Source organism: Pseudophryne corroboree, chromosome 1 (genome assembly GCF_028390025.1).
Source record: "Pseudophryne corroboree isolate aPseCor3 chromosome 1, aPseCor3.hap2, whole genome shotgun sequence".
Lineage (NCBI taxonomy): Eukaryota > Metazoa > Chordata > Amphibia > Anura > Myobatrachidae > Pseudophryne > Pseudophryne corroboree.
The window spans coordinates 749,543,999-749,564,608 of NC_086444.1; the positions used below are offsets into that span (position 1 = coordinate 749,543,999).

Genomic DNA, 20,610 nt, shown 5'->3' on the forward strand with positions numbered 1-20,610 from the left:
TTTTCACTTCAGGCCGTGCTCATAGATCACACAGATCACAAAGTCCACAAAGCGGGATTTAATACCGTTTTATCACATAGACCACAAAGTCCACAAAGCGGGATTCAATACACTCATACCGTTTTCAACCCACTATCATTCTTATAGTTTTCTGATCAGAAAAATCATTTCCCGTAGTCTGATAGCTCTCCCCAGAGGCGTTACAGTAAAGTAAGGTATTTAAACTAAGTTTTGGAAAACTGAAATCAATTTGTGCTATTTATCGCCTTGCGCTATTTACCGCGTTGCGCTATTTATCGCGTTGCGCTATTTATCGCCTGTTAAAATCAACTTGTGGTTTGAGTTACGTGGGCGTACACAGACGCTCCGTTGCGTAATATACGTTGCGTGCGTCGGCCTTTGGATTGTGTACGCAAGTCTTTGTTAGAGACACGTGTACGCAAAGCAAAGATCCACCGTAACACAACTTATACTTTTATCAATGTAGATTGATCCTTGATCATCTACCGCACACCACACTGACTTCGCCTTAACTCCCAGGCAAAAACTGTGTGTTTGTCTATATTTTAACTATATTACCTCTATTCTTAAACTATGAAATAACGGCAAATCTCTTTTAGCACGTTTATCAACTATAAACCTGGCAAACAGGAGAGTGATATACGAAAATACATAAATGAAAAAGAAATGCAGATATATATGTGTGCGTGCGTGTGTACGCAAGACAGAAAAATAAACAGTTTTAAAAGACACTAGCGTTTTGCTCTTACCTCCGGTTCCCGGATTCCTTCAGCACCCTTTACCTAAGCGAAGCAGACGCTTATCCCGTCAGCACTACGAGGGATACAACCTCCCGCCCTTTGCTGATGGATAATGTCTGCTGATCTACCTAGTGCAGATATGTGAAGGACTGGACGGCCCCCAATTGATAAAGCTAAATATTTATCGTATATAAAACACTTTAAGAGGTCTAAGAACACTGTACGCTATCTACGTAAGAAGTACCGTAAGGGTACGCAAGTTGCGTAACGATCGCTCAACCGTAGTCGAGACGCTCAAGCGTCACGTTCGCTTACGGCCCAGAGATCACAGGCAGGCACGCTATTGGCTGCCGACTAACGTAATGATTCGCTATAGCGTAGCGGACGCTCGGGACCACGAGGAGATCACCAGCGGTGCAGACGCTTATAACGTTAAACCTTTATATCTATACCTTTAACAACGAAATATACAGTAAACCTTAGTGTGGTGATAGAGTGTAAATGCAACCTGGTGTAACCTGATTAACTACAAAGCTGCTTGGGCGTCACCGACGCTCAGGGAATACTTAACACTATAAGAAATACACAGATACCTGGGCTTAGGGTCCAAAACCTATTGTATGTATTATGACTATTATACTTGCAAAAGAATCACAGTACAAAGCATACACTACAATATAACATAGACTAACTAACCAGATAACTACACAGGAAATACAATACAATACAATTAAGGGAAAAATACGGGAGAAATAGAAGAGAGAGAGAGAGAGAGAGAGAGAGAGAGAGAAATGGCTCACAATAACATCAAGACAATATGATTGCGGAGAAACACTTACGCACAAGGGGAAACGATCGCATGCGCCTCGATATCCAGCTCCCGATTATCAGCAATGAGAACCGTTGAAGAGAGTGTACTGGATACGGTCGGCCTGCCTATTTATGCCCCACACACAATACAATTCAATGGTCCCTACAATCTCATTGTTCATTGGACACAGGAATTCGGCTTCGCATTATAACAAAAGGTCATAGGTTGATTCATACAGGTGGGCTGTGACTGTTTCCAACTGTCCAGGTGGGTGGGATACTGGGTTTCCCGCCGCATGACTAAGTAAGAACAAATAATAGTAAATGGACATAAACTTCTTATGTCCATAACTATTCGCACGAGCGATTAATCCGCTCCAAACCAACACCGGAATATTGCTATTTAAATACTCTTCCGATGGGTACCAAACACCACTGTATGACCCCTGTTAGACCCTTCGTACAATACAAAGAGGGATCTCTCTGTTCAGGAACATGCTATGTTAACTAAACTTTCAGTATCTATCAAAGGGACCATGATCTACAAAATACATTATTAGTGAAAATATGTAACGAATGAGTCGCACGCTACGATTACATAAACTCTACCGTAAATACGCATACCGTGCGCCTGCGGGTGCCCGCGACTGTGAGTATGTGCACGTACGGGAGAGCGTACGCATGCGCAGCGCGGACCAGTATGAGGTGCAAATATGGCAGTGTGTGTAGAGATATTTTTATGACTTTGACATCTCCTGCGGATCCCGTCTATACCCCATGGTCTTGATGTCGTCCCCAGCATCCTCTACGGACTAGGAGAAAAGGATTTACCGGTAGGTTATCAAAATCCTATTTTTTATACATTAAAAAATATATATTGTACAACAACAATGTACAGTTTTATGTAGAGATGAGCGGGTTTGGTTCCCTGATAACCGACCCCCACCCCCCTTCCCCGAACTTCATTCTCCGTGCCCGGATCCAAGTCTGACTCGGGAATATCTGCCAGACTCGGAAACCAGAACGAGGCAAAACGTCATCATCCTGCTGTCGGAATCTCGTGGGTTTTGGATTCCATATAAACAGCCGCACGTCGCCGCCATTTTCACTCAGGACTTGGAGAGTGAGGGAGACAGACCTCTGTCTCTCTCTGTGGGTGCTGGCATCAGGTGGGGTTAGTGTGTGCTCTGTAGGGGTGCTGCTGCAGTCACTGTGGTGTACCTGTGCTGTGTTAGAGGTAATGTCCTGGTTGCCCTGGCTGTCACTAGCTGTCACTGGTGTTTCATGTGCTGCAGCTGTACATAGCTGATGCTGTCTTGGCTGTCACTGTGTTGTACAGGGTGCAGGAGCACTGTCCTCCTGTATGCTGGAAAATATTTGGGTGCTGCTGACCCTATTTGCTGTAAAAATTCAGGGGTGCAGTTGTTAAAATTAAAAGCACACTGCTGTATGCTGTAAAATATAAGGGTGCTGCTGGCCCTGTAAGTTGTAAAAATTCAGAGGTGCAGTTGTTAAAAATTAAAAGCACACTGCTGTATTCTGTAAAATATAGGGGTGTTGCTGTTCAAATAACATTACACTGGCTCTGTATGCAATAAAAATTCTGGGGTGCAGTTGTAAAAAAAATAAAAGCACACTGCTTCTGTATGCTGTTAAATATTGGGGTGCTGCTGGCCCTGTATGTTGTAATAATTCAAGGGTGTAGTTAAAAATTAAAAGCACACTGCTGTATGCTGTAAAATATAAGGGTGCTGCTGGCCCTGTATGTTGTAAAAATTCAGAGGTGCAGTTGTTAAACATTAAAAGCACACTGCTCTTGTATTCTGTAAAATATATGGGTGTAGCTGGCACTGCGGGGGAAGTTGATGATGAGGATTCTGATGGTGATGTGGTTTGTTTGAATAAGGCACCAGTGGAGACAGTGGTTGGCCATGGGTGAAAAAGCCCATTGTCATGCCTGGGCAAAATACCAAAAAAAGCCACCTCTTCAATGTGGAATTATTTCTTCACAAATCCGGACAACAGGTGTCAAGCCATCTGTTGCCTTTGTCAATCCATAATAAGTAGGGGTAAGGACGTTAACCACCTTGTAACATCCTCCCTTATACGTCACCGGCAGCGCATTAATCTTAAGTCATTGTCAAGTTCAGAAACTTTGGGTAATAGCGTAAGCAGTCCACTGACACCTAAATGATGTGGTTTTGTTTGAATATTATTTCTCTGTGAGGATGAGGATGTAAACACTGAAGGGGGGGGGGATCTGAAGATGAGGGCGACATCTTGCCACTGTAGAGCCAGTTTGTGCAAGGAGAGGTTAATTGCTTCTTTTTTGCTGGGGGCCCAAACAAACCAATCATTTCAGCCACAGTCGTGTCGCTGAAATGATTGGTTTATTAAAGTGTGCATGTCCTTTTCATACAACTAAAGGGTGGGTGGGAGCGCCCAAGGACAATTCCATCTTGCACCTCTTTATTTTCTTTGCATTATTTGCTCTTTGGGGTCTAGTTTTTAAAACTGGCATCCTGTCTGCCACTGCAGTGCTATTCCTAGTTGGGCCAGGTGTTTGTGCTGCCTACTTGTGTCGTTTAGCTTAGTCATCCAACTACCTTGTTGCACCTCTTTTTTCTCTATCGTCCTAGTGGATGCTGGGGTTCCTGAAAGGACCATGGGGAATAGCGGCTCCGCAGGAGACAGGGCACAAAAAGTAAAGCTTTAGGATCAGGTGGTGTGCACTGGCTCCTCCCCCTATGACCCTCCTCCAAGCCTCAGTTAGATTTTTGTGCCCGGCCGAGAAGGGTGCAATCTAGGTGGCTCTCCTAAAGAGCTGCTTAGAAAAGTTTAGCTTAGGTTTTTTATTTTACAGTGAGTCCTGCTGGCAACAGGATCACTGCAACGAGGGACTTAGGGGAGAAGAAGTGAACTCACCTGCGTGCAGGATGGATTGGCTTCTTTGGCTACTGGACATTAGCTCCACAGGGACGATCACAGGTACAGCCTGGATGGTCACCGGAGCCTCGCCGCCGGCCCCCTTGCAGATGCTGAAACGAGAAGAGGTCCAGAATCGGCGGCAGAAGACTCCTCAGTCTTCTTAAGGTAGCGCACAGCACTGCAGCTGTGCGCCATTTCCTCTCAGCACACTTCACACGGCAGTCACTGAGGGTGCAGGGCGCTGGGAGGGGGGCGCCCTGGGAGGCAAATGAAAACCTTTTTTGGCTAAAAATACCTCACATATAGCCTCCGGGGGCTATATGGAGATATTTAACCCCTGCCAGAATCCGTTAAAGAGCGGGAGACGAGCCCGCCGAAAAAGGGGCGGGGCCTATCTCCTCAGCACACAGCGCCATTTTCCCTCACAGAAAGGCTGGAGGGAAGACTCCCAGGCTCTCCCCTGCACTGCACTACAGAAACAGGGTTAAAACAGAGAGGGGGGGCACCAATTTGGCGTTAGAAATATATAAAAGATGCTATAAGGGAAAACACTTATATAAGGTTGTCCATATATAATTATAGCGTTTTTGGTGTGTGCTGGCAAACTCTCCCTCTGTCTCTCCAAAGGGCTAGTGGGTCCTGTCCTCTATCAGAGCATTCCCTGTGTGTGTGCTGTGTGTCGGTACGTGTGTGTCGACATGTATGAGGACGATGTTGGTGAGGAGGCGGAGCAATTGCCTGTAATGGTGATGTCACTCTCTAGGGAGTCGACACCGGAATGGATGGCTTATTTAGGGAATTACGTGATAATGTCAACACGCTGCAAGGTCGGTTGACGACATGAGACGGCCGACAAACAATTAGTACCGGTCCAGACGTCTCAGAAACACCGTCAGGGGTTTTAAAACGCCCGTTTACTTTAGTCGGTCGACACAGACACAGACACGGACACTGAATCCAGTGTCGACGGTGAATAAACAAACGTATTCCTTATTAGGGCCACACGTTAAGGGCAATGAAGGAGGTGTTACATATTTCTGATACTACAAGTACCACAAAAGAGGGTATTATGTGGGATGTGAAAAAACTACCGTAGTTTTTCCTGAATCAGATAAATTAAATGAAGTGTGTGATGATGCGTGGGTTCCCCCCGATAGAAAATTATGGGCGGTATACCCTTTCCCGCCAGAAGTTAGGGCGCGTTGGGAAACGCCCCTTAGGGTGGATAAGGCGCTCACACGCTTATCAAAACAAGTGGCGGTACCGTCTATAGATAGGGCCGTCCTCAAGGAGCCAGCTGACAGGAGGCTGGAAAATATCATAAAAAAGTATATACACACATACTGGTGTTATACTGCGACCAGCGATCGCCTCAGCCTGGATGTGCAGAGCTGGGGTGGCTTGGTCGGATTCCCTGACTAAAAATATTGATACCCTTGACAGGGACAGTATTTTATTGACTATAGAGCATTTAAAGGATGCATTTTCTATATATGCGAGATGCACAGAGGGATATTTGCACTCTGGCATCAAGAGTAAGTGCGATGTCCATATCTGCCAGAAGATGTTTATGGACACGACAGTGGTCAGGTGATGCAGATTCCAAACGGCACAAAGGTGTATTGCCGTATAAAGGAAGAGGAGTTATTTGGGGTCGGTCCATCGGACCTGGTGGCCACGGCAACTGCTGGAAAATCCACCGTTTTTACCCTAAGTCACATCTCTGCAGAAAAAGACACCGTCTTTTCAGCCTCAGTCCTTTCGTCCCTATAAGAGTCATATCTGCCCAGGGATAGAGGAAAGGGAAGAAGACTGCAGCAGGCAGCCCATTCCCAGGAACAGAAGCGTTCCACCGCTTCTGCCAAGCTCTCAGCATGACGCTGGGACCGTACAGGACCCCTGGATCCTACATGTAGTATCCCAGGGGTACAGATTGGAATGTCGAGACGTTTCCCCTTCGCAGGCTCCTGAAGTCTGGTTTACCAAGGTCTCCCTCCGACAAGGAGGCAGTATGGGAAACAATTCACAAGCTGTATTCCCAGCAGGTGATAATCAAATTACCCCTCCTACAACAAGAAAAGGGGTATTATTCCACATTATATTGTGGTACTGAAGCCAGAAGGCTAGGTGAGACCTATTCTAAATCTAAAAAAATTTGAACACTTACAAAGGTTCAAATCAAGATGGAGTCACTCAGAGCAGTGATAACGAACCAGGAAGAAGGGGACTATATAGTGTCCCGAGACATCAGGGATGCTTACCTCCATGTCCAAAATTTGCCCTTCTCACTAAAGTTACCTCAGGTTCGTGGTACAGAACTGTCACTATCAGTTTCAGACGCTGCCGTTTGGATTGTCCACGGCACCCCGGGTCTTTACCAAGGTAATGGCCGAAATGATGATTCTTCTTCGAAGAAAAGGCGTCTTAATTATCCCTTACTTGGACGATCTCCTGATAAGGGCAAAGTCCAGGGAACAGTTGGAGGTCGGAGTAGCACTATCTCGGATACTGCTACAACAGCACGGGTGGATTCTAAATACTCCAAAATCGCAGCTGATCCCGACGACAAGTCTGCTGTGCCTAGGGATGATTCTGGACACAGTCCAGAAAAAGGTGTTTCTCCCGGAAGAGAAAGCCAGGGAGTTATCCGAGCTAGTCAGGAACCTCCTAAAATCAGTGCATCATTGCACAAGGGTCCTGGTAAAGATGGTGACTTCCTACGAAGCAATTCCATTCGGCAGATTTCACGCAAGAATTTTTCAGTGGGATCTGCTGGACAAATGGTCCAGATCGCATCTTCAGATGCATCAGCGGATAACCCTATATCCAAGGACAAGGGTGTCTCTCCTGTGGTGGTTACAGAGTGCTCATCTTCTAGAGGGCCGCAGATTCGGCATTCAGGATTGGATGCTGGTGACCACGGAGGCCAGCCCGAGAGGCTGGGGAGCAGTCACACAAGGAAAAAATTTCCAGGGAGTGTGATCAAGTCTGGAGACTTTTCTCCACATAAATATACTGGAGCTAAGGGTAAATTTATAATACTCTAAGCTTAGCAAGACCTCTGCTTCAAGGTCAGCCGGTATTGATCCAGTGGGAAAAACATCACGGCAGTCGCCCACGTAAATAGACAGGGCGACACAAGAAGCAGGAGGGCAATGGCAAAAACTGCAAGGACTTTTCGCTGGGCGGAAAATCATGTGATAGCACTGTCAGCAGTGTTTCATTCCGGGAATGGAAACTGGGAAGCAGATTTCCTCAGCAGGCACGACCTCCACCCGGCAGAGTGGAAACTTCATCGGGAAGTTTTCCACATGATTGTAAACCGTTGGGAAATACCAAAGGTGGACATGATGGCGTCCCGTCTGAACAAAAAACGGGACAGGTATTGCGCCAGGTTAAGAGACCCTCAGGCAATAGCTGTGGACGTTCTGGTAACACCATGGATGTACCAGTCGGTGTATGTGTTCCATCCTCTGCTTCTCATACCTAAGGTACTGAGACTTATAAGACGTAGAGGAGTAAGAACTATACTCATGGCTCCGGATTGGCCAAGAAGGACTTGGTACCCGGAACTTCAAGAGATGCTCACAGAGGACTTATGGCCTCTGCCGCTAAGAAGGGACTTGTTTCAGCAAGTACCATGTCTGTTCCAAGACTTACCGCAGCTGCGTTTGACGGCATGGCGGTGGAACGCCGGATCCTAAGGGAAAAAGGCATTCCGGAAGAGGTCATTCCTACCCTGGTCAAAGCCAGAAAGGAGGTGACCGCACAACATTATCACCACATGTGGCAAAAATATGTTGCGTGGTGTGAGGCCAGAAAGGCCCCACGAAGAAATTTCAACTCGGTCGATTCCTGCATTTCCTGCAAACAGGAGTGTCTATGGGCCTCAAATTGGGGTCCATTAAGGTTCAAATTTCGGCCCTGTCGATTTTCTTCCAGAAAGAAGTGGCTTCAGTTCCTGAAGTCCAGAAGTTTGTCAAGGGAGTATTGCATATACAACCCCCTTTTGTGCCTCCAGTGGCACTGTGGGATCTCAACGTAGTTCTGGGATTCCTCAAATCACATTGGTTTAAAACCAGTCAAATCTGTGGATTTGAAGCATCTCACATGAAAAGTGACCATGCTCTTGGCCCTGGCCTGGACCAGGCGAGTGTCAAATTGGTGGTTTTTTTCTCAAAAAAGCCCATATCTGGTTGTCCATTTGGACAGGGCAGAGCTGCGGACTCGTCCCCAGTTCTCTCCCTAAGGTGGTGTCAGTGTTTCACCTGAACCAGCTTATTTTGGTGCCTTGCGCCTACTAGGGACTTGGAGGACTCCAGGTTGCTAGATGTTGTCAGGGCCCTGTAAATATAGGTTCCAGGACGGCTGGAGTCAGGAAAACTGACTTGCTGTTATCCTGTATGCACCCAACAAACTGGGTGCTCTTGCTTCTAAGCAGACTATTGCTAGTTGGATGTGTAATACAATTCAGCTTGCACATTCTGTGGCAGGCCTGCCACAGCCAAAATATGTAAATGCCCATTCCACAAGGAAGGTGGGCTTATCTTGGGCGGCTGCCCGAGGGGTCTCGGCTTTACAACTTTGCCGAGCGGCTATTTAGTCAGGGGCAAACACGTTGGTAAAATCCTACAAATTTGATACCCTGGCTAAGGAGGACCTGGAGTTCTCTCATTCGGTGCTGCAGAGTCATCCGCACTCTCCCGCCCGTTTGGGAGCTTTGGTATTATCCCCATGGTCCTTTCAGGAACCCCAGCATCCACTAGGACGATAGAGAAAATAAGAATTTACTTACCGATAATTCTATTTCTCGGAGTCCGTAGTGGATGCTGGGCGCCCATCCCAAGTGCGGATTATCTGCAATACTTGTACATAGTTACAAAAATCGGGTTATTATTGTTGTGAGCCATCTTTCAGAGGCTCCGCTGTTATCATACTGTTAACTGGGTTCAGATCACAGGTTGTACAGTGTGATTGGTGTGGCTGGTATGAGTCTTACCCGGGATTCAAAATCCTTCCTTATTGTGTACGCTCGTCCGGGCACAGTATCCTAACTGAGGCTTGGAGGAGGGTCATAGGGGGAGGAGCCAGTGCACACCACCTGATCCTAAAGCTTTACTTTTTGTGCCCTGTCTCCTGCGGAGCCGCTATTCCCCATGGTCCTTTCAGGAACCCCAGCATCCACTACGGACTCCGAGAAATAGAATTATCGGTAAGTAAATTCTTATTTTTTCTTTGCATTATGTGCTCTTTGGGGCCTAGTTTTTTTAAGTGCCAACCTGTCTGCCACTGCAGTGCCACTCCTAGATGGGCCAGGTGTTTGTGCCACCCACTTGTGTCGCTTAGATTAGTCATCCAGCTACCTCGTTGCACCTCTTTTTTTTCTTTGCATTATGTGCTCTTTGGAGCCTAGTTTTTAAAACTGTCATCCTGTCTGACACTGCAGTGCCACTCTAAGATGGGCCAGGTGTTTGTGCCACCCACTTTTGTCATTTAGCTTAGTCATCCAGCAACCTTTTGGCCTAAAAACAATATTGTGAGGTGTTCGGAATAGACTGGAAATAAGTGGAAATTAATGTTATTGAGGTTAATAATACCGTAGGATCAAAATTACCGCCAAATTCTGTGATTTCAGCTGTTTTTATGGTTTGTTTTTTTTAAATCATCCAGATCCAAAACCAAAACCCGAAAGGGTGGTTTTGGCAAAGCCAATCAAGATCCAAAACACGAGCGGGGATCCAGATCCAAAACCAAAACACAAAACCTGAAAAGTGTTTGCCGCACATCTCTCGTTTTACTCAACAAGGTGATCACTGGCAGTTTAGCTTACTTGTCCATTATGTTCTCTCAGGGCCGGCGACAGGGGGGGGTCAAAGGGGACACCTGTACCGGGCCTCAAGGATCAGAGGGGCCCTAAAGATACGCCACTTAGTGCCCAGCAGGGATGTAAGCAATCTTGTCCAAATAGGGCAGCGAGCTATAGGCGGTGTGGGCACAGCCTCAGAGTGACAGGAGCCTCTCACACACAGTGACTGTGACGTGCGATTGTGCACCCACTCTTTCAGGTCCAGCTCTGTTGCAGGTAGTTACGGGAAATGGCAGCAGCTCCGCTGGCCAGGATTCATGTGCTCTGCACACAGGGCCGGAGCAAGGTTTCTCAGCATCCTAGGCAAAATTTCAGCTTGCTGCTCCTTCCCCCCCAAACCACACACAGAGTCTTAATACATGCAGGATATGCAGTAAAACCCAGGAAACAGGTTTTATCTAGTACATCCCATCCAGCTGACTCTTAAGGTTTATACACACTGGGCATAGCAGGACACTATGGAAAGCCGCTCACCCCGCCGTTCATCTACTGGTAATACCAGCGATGAAGCGGGAGTGCGCATCAGCGCTCACCGCTCATCACCGGGGCATATACACTGAAAGCAGCTCAACACACCAAAAGTGAGCTGCTTTCAGCTCAAAATCGCCCAGTGTGTATGTGCCTTAAGTGGGAACTTCAGGACAGATTGCTGCTGTAATGCTACAGGCGTTCTACCCAGGGTGCGCAAGAACTGCTAGACCAGGGCTGGATTAAGCCTTCAGGTGGCCCAGGGCACCTTGGGGGGGGGGGGGGGGGGTCCTTCAGTGTAGTAGAACCCCTTATACAATCTAGTACTGATGCCCCTTTCACTTTATACCACACAGTATGAGCCAAAATTCACATTATAGCACACAGTATGAGACGAAATTCACATTATAGCACCCCGAATGAGCCGAAATTCACATTACAGCACATGGTATGAGCCAAAATTCACATTACAGCACATGGTATGAGCCGAAATTCACATTATAGCACACAGAATGAGCCGAAATTCACATTATAGCACATGGTATGAGCCAAAATTAACATTATAGCACACAGAATGAGCCGAAATTCACATTATAGCACACAGAATGAGCCGAAATTCACATTATAGCACACGGTATGAGACGAAACATGGGGGACAGGGTGTCACACACGCAGGGGGTGTACAGAGCACCATAAGGGCACAGGTTGTCATCACACAGGGCAACAAGGGTAGGGGAGCACTGGGTGACACACACACATAGGCAGCAGGGGGGGGCAGGGGGGCACAAGGTGTCATACACAGAGGCAAGGTCCACACACAAGGGGAATGGGAGGGGGGCAGGAGGGCACAGGGCTCTCCAGCAGTCACTCACCACCACCATGTCGTCAACCTTAGCTTGAGCTGCAGGGTGTCACTGTCAAAAAAGGAGTCCCACGGCGTGGACCCAGGCACAGCCCGAAGAGGAGGCCGGCAGCAGGAGGATCCGAGCGCCAGCGTCTATGCAGCCCCATGGTGACGCGGCCGCCCGGTTGAGTAATTGGAGGAATCAAGGCACTCTGCACGAGCGGCTCCTGGAGGAGGGAGGGGGAGTGTGTGTCCGCCGTAACTGCTGGGGAGTAGTGTGGCTCACAGCTCCGGCACAAACCACCGTGACTGGGAGCAGCGGTGGGAAGAACATGAGCACAATCGGCCATAGCAGGAGTTGATTAAAAAAAACAAAAAACTTCCTGGTCTGTGGAGAAGTGCCGGTATGCCATACCGCCCCACTTCGACCACTCTATATACACATATATATATATATATATATATGTATATGGTATCCGTTCACATGGTCGACCATGTTATGGTCGACAGTCATTAGGTCGACCACTATTGGTCGACATTGACATGGTCGACATGGACACATGGTCGACACGTGAAAATGGTCGACACGTGAAAGGTCGACACATGAAAAGGTCGACATGAGGTTTTTTACTTTTTTTCTTTTGGGGAACTTTTCCATACTTTACGATACACATGGACTATGATTGGAACGGTAATCTGTGCCGAGCAAAGCGGTAGCAGGGCGAAGGCACCATGCCCGAAGCATGGCGAGCGAAGCGAGCCATGCGAGGGGACTCGGTGCACTAATTGGGGTTCCCAGTCACTTTACGCAAAAAACGACATCAAAAAAAGTTAAAAAACTCATGTCGACCTTTTCATGTGTCGACCTTTCATGTGTCGACCATTTTCATGTGTCGACCATGTGTCCATGTTGACCATGTCAATGTCGACCAATAGTGGTCGACCTAATGACTGTCGACCATAACATGGTCGACCATTCATACCGGAACCTATATATATATATATATATATATATATATATATATAATATATATATATATATTAGTGATGAGCGAGTTCGGTTCCTCGGAAACCGAACCCCCCCGAACTTCACCCATTTTACACGGGTCCGAGGCATACTCGGATTCTCCCGTATGGCTCGGTTAACCCGAGCGCGCCCGAACGTCATCATCCCGCTGTCGGATTCTCGCGAGATTCGGATTCTATATAAGGAGCCGCGCGTCACCGCCATTTTCACTCGTGCATTGGAAATGTTAGGGAGAGGACGTGGCTGGCGTCCTCTCCGTTTATTAATGTTGCTGCAAATATTTGTGCTTATTGCTTAATTGTGGGGACTGGGGAGCAGCTGTATTATATAGGAGGAGTACAGTGCAGAGTTTTGCTGATCAATGACCACCAGTTTTATCCGTTCTCTGCCTGAAAAACACTCCATATCTGTGCTCAGTGTGCTGCATATATCTGTGCTCACACTGCTTTATTGTGGGGACTGGGGACCACCATTATATTATATAGGAGGAGTACAGTGCAGAGTTTTGCTGACCAGTGACCACCAGTATACATTGTCTGCCTGAAAAACGCTCCATATCTGTGCTCAGTGTGCTGCATATATCTGTGCTCACACTGCTTTATTGTGGGTACTGGGGACCACCAGTATATTATATAGGAGGAGTACAGTGCAGAGTTTTGCTGACCAGTGACCACCAGTATATATAGCAGTACGGTACGGAAGGCCACTGCTCTACCTACCTCTGTGTCGTCAAGTATACTATCCATCTAGATTCTATACCTGTGGTGCATTTTAGTTTTGCAGTTTGCTGACAGTGACCACCAGTATATATAGCAGTACGGTACGGAAGGCCACTGCTCTACCTACCTCTGTGTCTTCAAGTATACTATCCATCTAGATTCTATACCTGTGGTGCATTTTAGTTTTGCAGTTTGCTGACAGTGACCACCAGTATATATAGCAGTACGGTACGGAAGGTCACTGCTCTACCTACCTCTGTGTCGTCAAGTATACTATCCATCTAGATTCTATACCTGTGGTGCATTTTAGTTTTGCAGTTTGCTGACAGTAACCACCAGTATATATATAGCAGTTCGGTACGGAAGGCCACTGCTCTACCTACCTCTGTATCGTCAAGTATACTATCCATCTAGATTCTCTACCTGTGGGGCATTTTAGTTTTGCAGTTTGCTGACAGTGACCACCAGTATATATAGCAATACGGTACGGAAGGCCACTGCTCTACCTACCTCTGTGTCGTCAAGTATACTATCCATCTAGATTCTATACCTGTGGTGCATTTTAGTTTTGCAGTTTGCTGACAGTGACCACCAGTATATATAGCAGTACGGTACGGAAGGCCACTGCTCTACCTACCTCTGTGTCGTCAAGTATACTATCCATCTAGATTCTATACCTGTGGTGCATTTTAGTTTTGCAGTTTGCTGACAGTGACCATGTGCATGTCCTGTTTATACAACATAAGGGTGGGTGGGAGGGCCCTAGGACAATTCCATCTTGCACCTCTTTTTTCTTTCATTTTTCTTTGCATCATGTGCTGTTTGGGGACTATTTTTTTAAGTGCCATCCTGTCTGACACTGCAGTGCCACTCCTAGATGGGCCAGGTGTTTGTGTCGGCCACTTGTGTCGCTTAGCTTAGTCACACAGCGACCTTGGTGCGCCTCTTTTTTTCTTTGCATCATGTGCTGTTTGGGGACTATTTTTTTGAAGTGCCATCCTGCCTGACACTGCAGTGCCACTCCTAGATGGGCCAGGTGTTTGTGTTGGCCACTTGTGTCGCTTAGCTTAGTCACACAGCGACCTTGGTGTGCCTCTTTTTTTCTTTGAATCATGTGCTGTTTGGGGACTATTTTTTTGAAGTGCCATCCTGTCTGACACTGCAGTGCCACTCCTAGATGGGCCAGGTGTTTGTGTCGGCCACTTGTGTCGCTTAGCTTAGCCATCCAGCGACCTCGGTGCAAATGTTAGGACTAAAAATAATATTGTGAGGTGTGAGGTGTTCAGAATAGACTGAAAATGAGTGGAAATTATGGTTATTGAGGTTAATAATACTATGGGATCAAAATGACCCCCAAATTCTATGATTTAAGCTGTTTTTTAGGGTTTTTTGTAAAAAAAACACCCGAATCCAAAACACACCCGAATCCGACAAAAAATTTTCAGGGAGGTTTTGCCAAAACGCGTCCGAATCCAAAACACGGCCGCGGAACCGAATCCAAAACCAAAACACAAAACCCGAAAAATTTCCGGTACACATCTCTAAATATATATATATATATATATATATATACACACACACCCACTATGTAATAAAATACCAATGCTGCTCCTCATCTGTGCAGGGGGAGCTAAAGTGTTTTGCGTGCTTGCAGTGACTATATGGTGCACACAGCCACCGACACTGACATTACTGTTACGATGTTCCGTCATTTTGATGGGCCGGTAACTAGTGTATTTTATATATATATATATATATAATATATATATAATTATTTTCCCCCTTCCAGCAACCTCTACCTTTTATATATTTAAATTCCCCCCTTCACTTTGCTGTATAAATTTACTGCTCTCCCACCCTGATCCTTTATACATTTAGTGAAGTTCTTACAATTGCACGTGGAGTTTGTGCTTCGTGGCAGTCTGTTTTTGTGGTGCGGGGCGGGAGTAACAATGTAACAAAATCCGGCAGCGCTGCTTCTTACTCTATGTGCATAGAGCTGCTGCCGACGGGTTACACAGCCGCTCACACTGTCCGTGCTAAAGGGATGCCGCGGCGCGCAGCCGCCCAACTGTTATCAGCCGCCAGCACGGACAGTGTGAGTGTACGGACCCAACGGCAGCGGCTCTATGCATATAGAGTAAGCAGCGCCCTGACGGATATTGTTACAGTTGCTATAGCAACTGTCTTCCGCTCCTCTCCGCAGTAATGCTCGTCATATTCCTCTTGGGAGGAGAAGCATTCATCGGCAGCGTGAGCTGCCGCCCGCAAGTGGCTGGCGCCCATAGGCAGCTGCCTAAAGCTGCCTAGTGGTGGCGCCGGCCCTGTCTGCACAGGCCTCTTCTGGTGGGGTATGAGGGCCGCATGGTACCTGCTGTGTGGTGTTCAGGTCTGGATACTGGGGTGTGCAGCGCAGGTTAGTCTCTTCCCAGGGCAGACGCGTATCTAGGGTAGGGCGAGTGGGGCACGTGCCCTGGGCGCCTTGGCAGGCCCAGGAGAGGGGGGGGCGCCGCCGGCGTCCAGGACATCATGCCCCACTCGCCCCCGTCAACCCTAAATGTGAGGGGAGGAGAGCGCAGCGTCTCTCCCTCCCCTCACCGCCGCTGCCAGCACTAGCAGCGCTGCTGTGTCCGGTCTCCGGCGCTAGCCAATCAGAGCTTGCGGACCGGCTCCTGATTGGCTGCCGGTCCGCGAGCTCTGATTGGCTTGCGAACCGGCGCAAGACAGCCGCCGGAGATCTGGAGCGGCGAGGGGAAGGAGAGGCGCTGCGCTCTCCTCCCCTCACATAGCAACAAGCGAACGCCGGCCGGTAAGTGACGGGGGGGGGGGGGGGGGGGGAGTCCGGCAGCACGGGGGGGGGGGGGGCGGCATGTATCTGGCACCAAGTGGGGCCTGGCACTGTGGGGCATGTATCTGGCACTGTCTGTGGGGCAATGTAACTGGCACTGTGGGGCATGTATCTGGCACTGTCTGTGGGGCAATGTATCTGGCACTGTGGGGCATTGTATCCGGCACTGTGGGGCAATGTATCTGGCACTGTGGGGCATGTATCTGGCACTGTCTGTGGGGCATTGTATCTGGCACTGTGGGGCATTGTATCCGGCACTGTGGGGCAATGTATCTGGCACTGTGGGGCATGTATCCGGCACTGTGGGGCATGTATCCGGCACTGTGGGGCAATGTATCCGGCACTGTGGGGCAATGTATCCGGCACCGTGGGGCAATGTATCTGGCACTGTGGGCCATTTTCAGTGGCCACACCCCTTCTGGAGTGTGGCCACACCCCTTCTGGTGTGTGACCACGCCCATTTTCCGCCGCGCGCGCACATGATTCTTTTTGTATGCTTTTTTTTTCTGGGGGGGGCGCCATTTTCCATCTTGCCCTGGGCTCCGAAAACCCTAGTTACGCCTCTGTCCCAGGGTAAGAGTGGATTGGTGAGGACTTTGGGATCAGGTGAAGGAGATGGGAGACACAGACTGTGGGGTGTGTGGGGGTGTATGGAGATATGCATATATATATATATATATATATATATATATATGTCTATAGATAAACAAATATATATATTAACAGTTTCTTATATAGTGCTGCAAATTCCGTTGCACTTAAAAAAATGTAAATAAAAAATTATATATATATATATATATATATATATATATATATACTGTATATATATATATACTGTATATATATATATATATATATATATATATATATATAATCTGAGGGGGTCCCAGAGACATCACTGTACCGGGCCCCAAGATTTCTGTTGCCGGCCCTGTGCCCTCTTCCATCCTGCTACTGCAAAACACCAGCTCATTAATACGCTGCTGTTTTTCAGTGGAATGTGAATTGCTTATGGAAGCAGCATATCAGGCTGTGGTACAACTGCACCATCTAGTGACTGAAGGGGGTAATTCCAAGTTGATCGCAGCAGGAAATTTTTTAGCAGTTGGGCAAAACCATGTGCACTGCAGGGGGGGCAGATATAACATTTGCAGAGAGAGTTAGATGTGGGTGGGTTATTTTGTTTCTGTGCAGGGTAAATACTGGCTGCTTTATTTTTACACTGCAATTTAGATTGCAGATTGAACACACCACACCCAAATCTAACTCTCTCTGCACATGTTATATCTGGCCCCCCTGCAGTGCACATGGTTTTGCCCAATTGCTAACAAAGTTCCTGCTGCGATCAACTCAAAATTACCCCCGAAAAGTGGAACTCTACTGTTCTGTTGTAACTGCACTGTTCATTGTAACTCTTCTGCTGTTTTCCCCACACTAAAAATCAACATGTACTTATTACAGCTTTTTCTGCCTACCTGCCCTAATTTCTAACACACAGGAAGCAATCAATGCACTATCTAACAACACGCCAAACCAATTCTAAAGTCAAAAATGCACCCAGCTCACCAGTGCTGTAACTAGACATTTTAGAGCTGTGTGCACAAGAAACAGCATCAGCGCGCCACCCCCCCATATTTAAAATAGGGCCAGTGTAAAAAATATAGGGGTGTGGCTTCATGGGGGAGGGGGCGTAGCCACAAAATAATACCAATTAATAATACACTGCACAGTAATCTCCATTATTCAAATTACGCCGCACAGTAGCGCCACTTGCACACATTTCACCAGGTAGAGCCCATCACACATTACGCCAGGTAGAGACCCTTTTTACACATTATGGCAACAGAACCCCCCTTTTTACACATTACGGCAGCAGGGTCCCCCTTTTTACACATTAGGCAGGAAGAGCCTCCTTTTTACACATTATGGCAGCAGAGTCCCCCTTTTACACATTATGGCAGCAAAGTCCCCCTTTGTACACATTACGGCAGCAGAGTTCCCCTTTTTACACATTACGGCAGCAGAGTCCCCCTTTTATACATTACGGCAGCAGAGTCCCCCTTTTAAAAATTACGGCAGCAGAGTCCCTCTTTTTACACATTACGGCAGCAGAGTCCCCCTTTTTACACATTACGGTAGCAGAGTCCCCCTTTTTACACATTACGGCAGCAGAGTCCCTCTTTTACACAATATGGCAGGCAGAGACCCCCTTTTACACATTACAGCAGCAGAGTCCCCCTTTCTACACATTACGGTAGGCAGAGTCCCCTTTTTACACCTGCGGCTCCGGCTTCTTTGCAGGGCAGCTCTGTAGTTGGTGGGATGCAATGAGAGAGCGTGGGCAGCGACCGTGCCGGTGGTGCTGCCAGATGGTGCGCTCACAGTGCAGTTGCACTGTGTGCAAGGCACCATTGGCACACACCTAGTTACGGCCCTGTAGCTTACCACACACACCCAACATCTCCTCAATCCTCAGGTGTCATCTGAAGTTTCACCAGAGCCTAATGACGCACTGGTTATTGTTCAAGCCTTAAAATCCTGAACAAGACAACTTAAAGTTAAAGTAAAAAATTACAAAAATAGGAAAAGTTGGAACAATCTCAACTACTTGAGTCCATTTCAGTTCTCATTTCATGCCATATCTATGTGGGAGGAGACCAATCAATGCTGTCTCATCTTCTGTGCTGCCCGGACCCAGTAGCGCTGGAGTCGTGTGTCACAGCATGACTTCTGACCTGGCCAGGGTGAATGCGCCACTGACAGGGATGAATTGGGGCTGTCAACACGCATAAAAAATGGGCCAGCCCTTACAGAGCACTGGGAGATGAACCTGGATTTTGTGCTGGACCAGAAGTGCCAGATGGCAAGTCCGGCCTGGCTGCTATGTATGCACAGCATCTCCGCACAGCTTCAGTTCCATGATCCTACATAGATGAAAGACGTGTCCCTGAGAGTCTTCACAGACTGCTTTTATTGCAGGAGAGACCATGCATACTCCACTGTGTCACCACCGCTGTATGTATGTATGGGTGCATATTACAATGCTACCACTGTTTGTATGTACAGTATATAGGAGTTTGCTCCCCTATACGCACACCACTCGCATTAATGCCCACACGTTCCTGGTTGGAGCTACAGAACCTGCTGTACTGTGTACTTCTGTGTTAACCCTTTGTTATCCTGCAACTCTTGCCCTAAGTGATCCTTCCTTTCTTCCCATGCTTTATACCCTCTATATACTGAATACAGCATTTATGCTTTTTGTAATCCAGGGGCCAGTCATACATTGTAGCATATTTTTTAAGCAGCCTCCATTAACATTAACCCCTCAAACTCCACAATAATGGTCACTTTTTTTGAAAGAGGTTTTTGTTTTATTACAAAAAAACACATTTTATGAGCTTTAGCCATCCCTACTGGTTAAATATGTGTACTTATTGAGTACAAAAATCTGCAAATTTAGGGTGAGAATGACCCACAAAGGGGGGCGAATTGCAGTGCTATTGTCAGCGTTAACACTCCACTGTAACAGCAACTTACCCCTTTGTGGGTAATTGGATTGACCCCTAGATTTTTAAACTAGTGCACATTTCACACACATTACTAGTACAGTGGTGAGCAATCTTTTGTGAATATTGGTAATTTACCATTATTACTTAGCCTGTATGGAAAACTACAATACTTGTCACGTCTGTTCATATTGTGATTTAGTGCATATATTTTTATTCTCAGTGTTTGCACTTTGTTAATCATATGTAGTATTTTTTTATGTTGCTTCTTTATATATAATGTACAGTATGTCTAAAATATACCTAATAAAATGGTAATAATAACCTTGAGTGCTTCCTTATTCTTCCAGAAATAAGTTAATGGTCAAATAAGAACGTAAACATGACTAATCCAACTCTCAATTGATTCCAATTCATACTAATTTACTATTACATGTTTACATTCTTCCTTGCAGGTATTTCTGAGCCAGCAAAATGGAGAGGCCATTTCTCCCGATGTCCAAAGACATATAGGCATTATTGTATAAAAGGAAAATGTCGCTTTGTTAAGGAATTGAAAGTGCCAGCTTGTGTGTAAGTGTTCATGAAATGTTTACCTTTTTTTAAGTTTTTGTGTGTACTAAAACCTAAATAATGTAATTAATAATATCTGAACTACATAAACTGTGGTGCATTTTAGTAATGATAGCTGATGTTTTTGCTGGGCCCTGATCTTTCCCATCCATCAGTAATAGTGCAGGTTTGTATTTTACAAGAATTTTGCAAGTTATGATGGTGGTATAGCATAGCGACTTTTTCTTAAAATTGTTGTCTTATTTGCACTGCTGATA

The 20,610-nt window shown here is 46.7% G+C and overlaps 1 protein-coding gene across 1 annotated transcript in view; it reads left to right on the top strand.

Annotated features, from left to right (window-relative positions):
- Positions 1–20,610, top strand: part of BTC (betacellulin) — a 220,491-nt gene that overhangs the window by 179,364 nt on the left and 20,517 nt on the right. Inside the window, exon 3 of the mRNA XM_063916815.1 lies at positions 20,236–20,353. Coding sequence (XP_063772885.1) covers positions 20,236–20,353 — 118 coding nt within the window. The remainder of the gene's footprint in view (positions 1–20,235; positions 20,354–20,610) is intronic.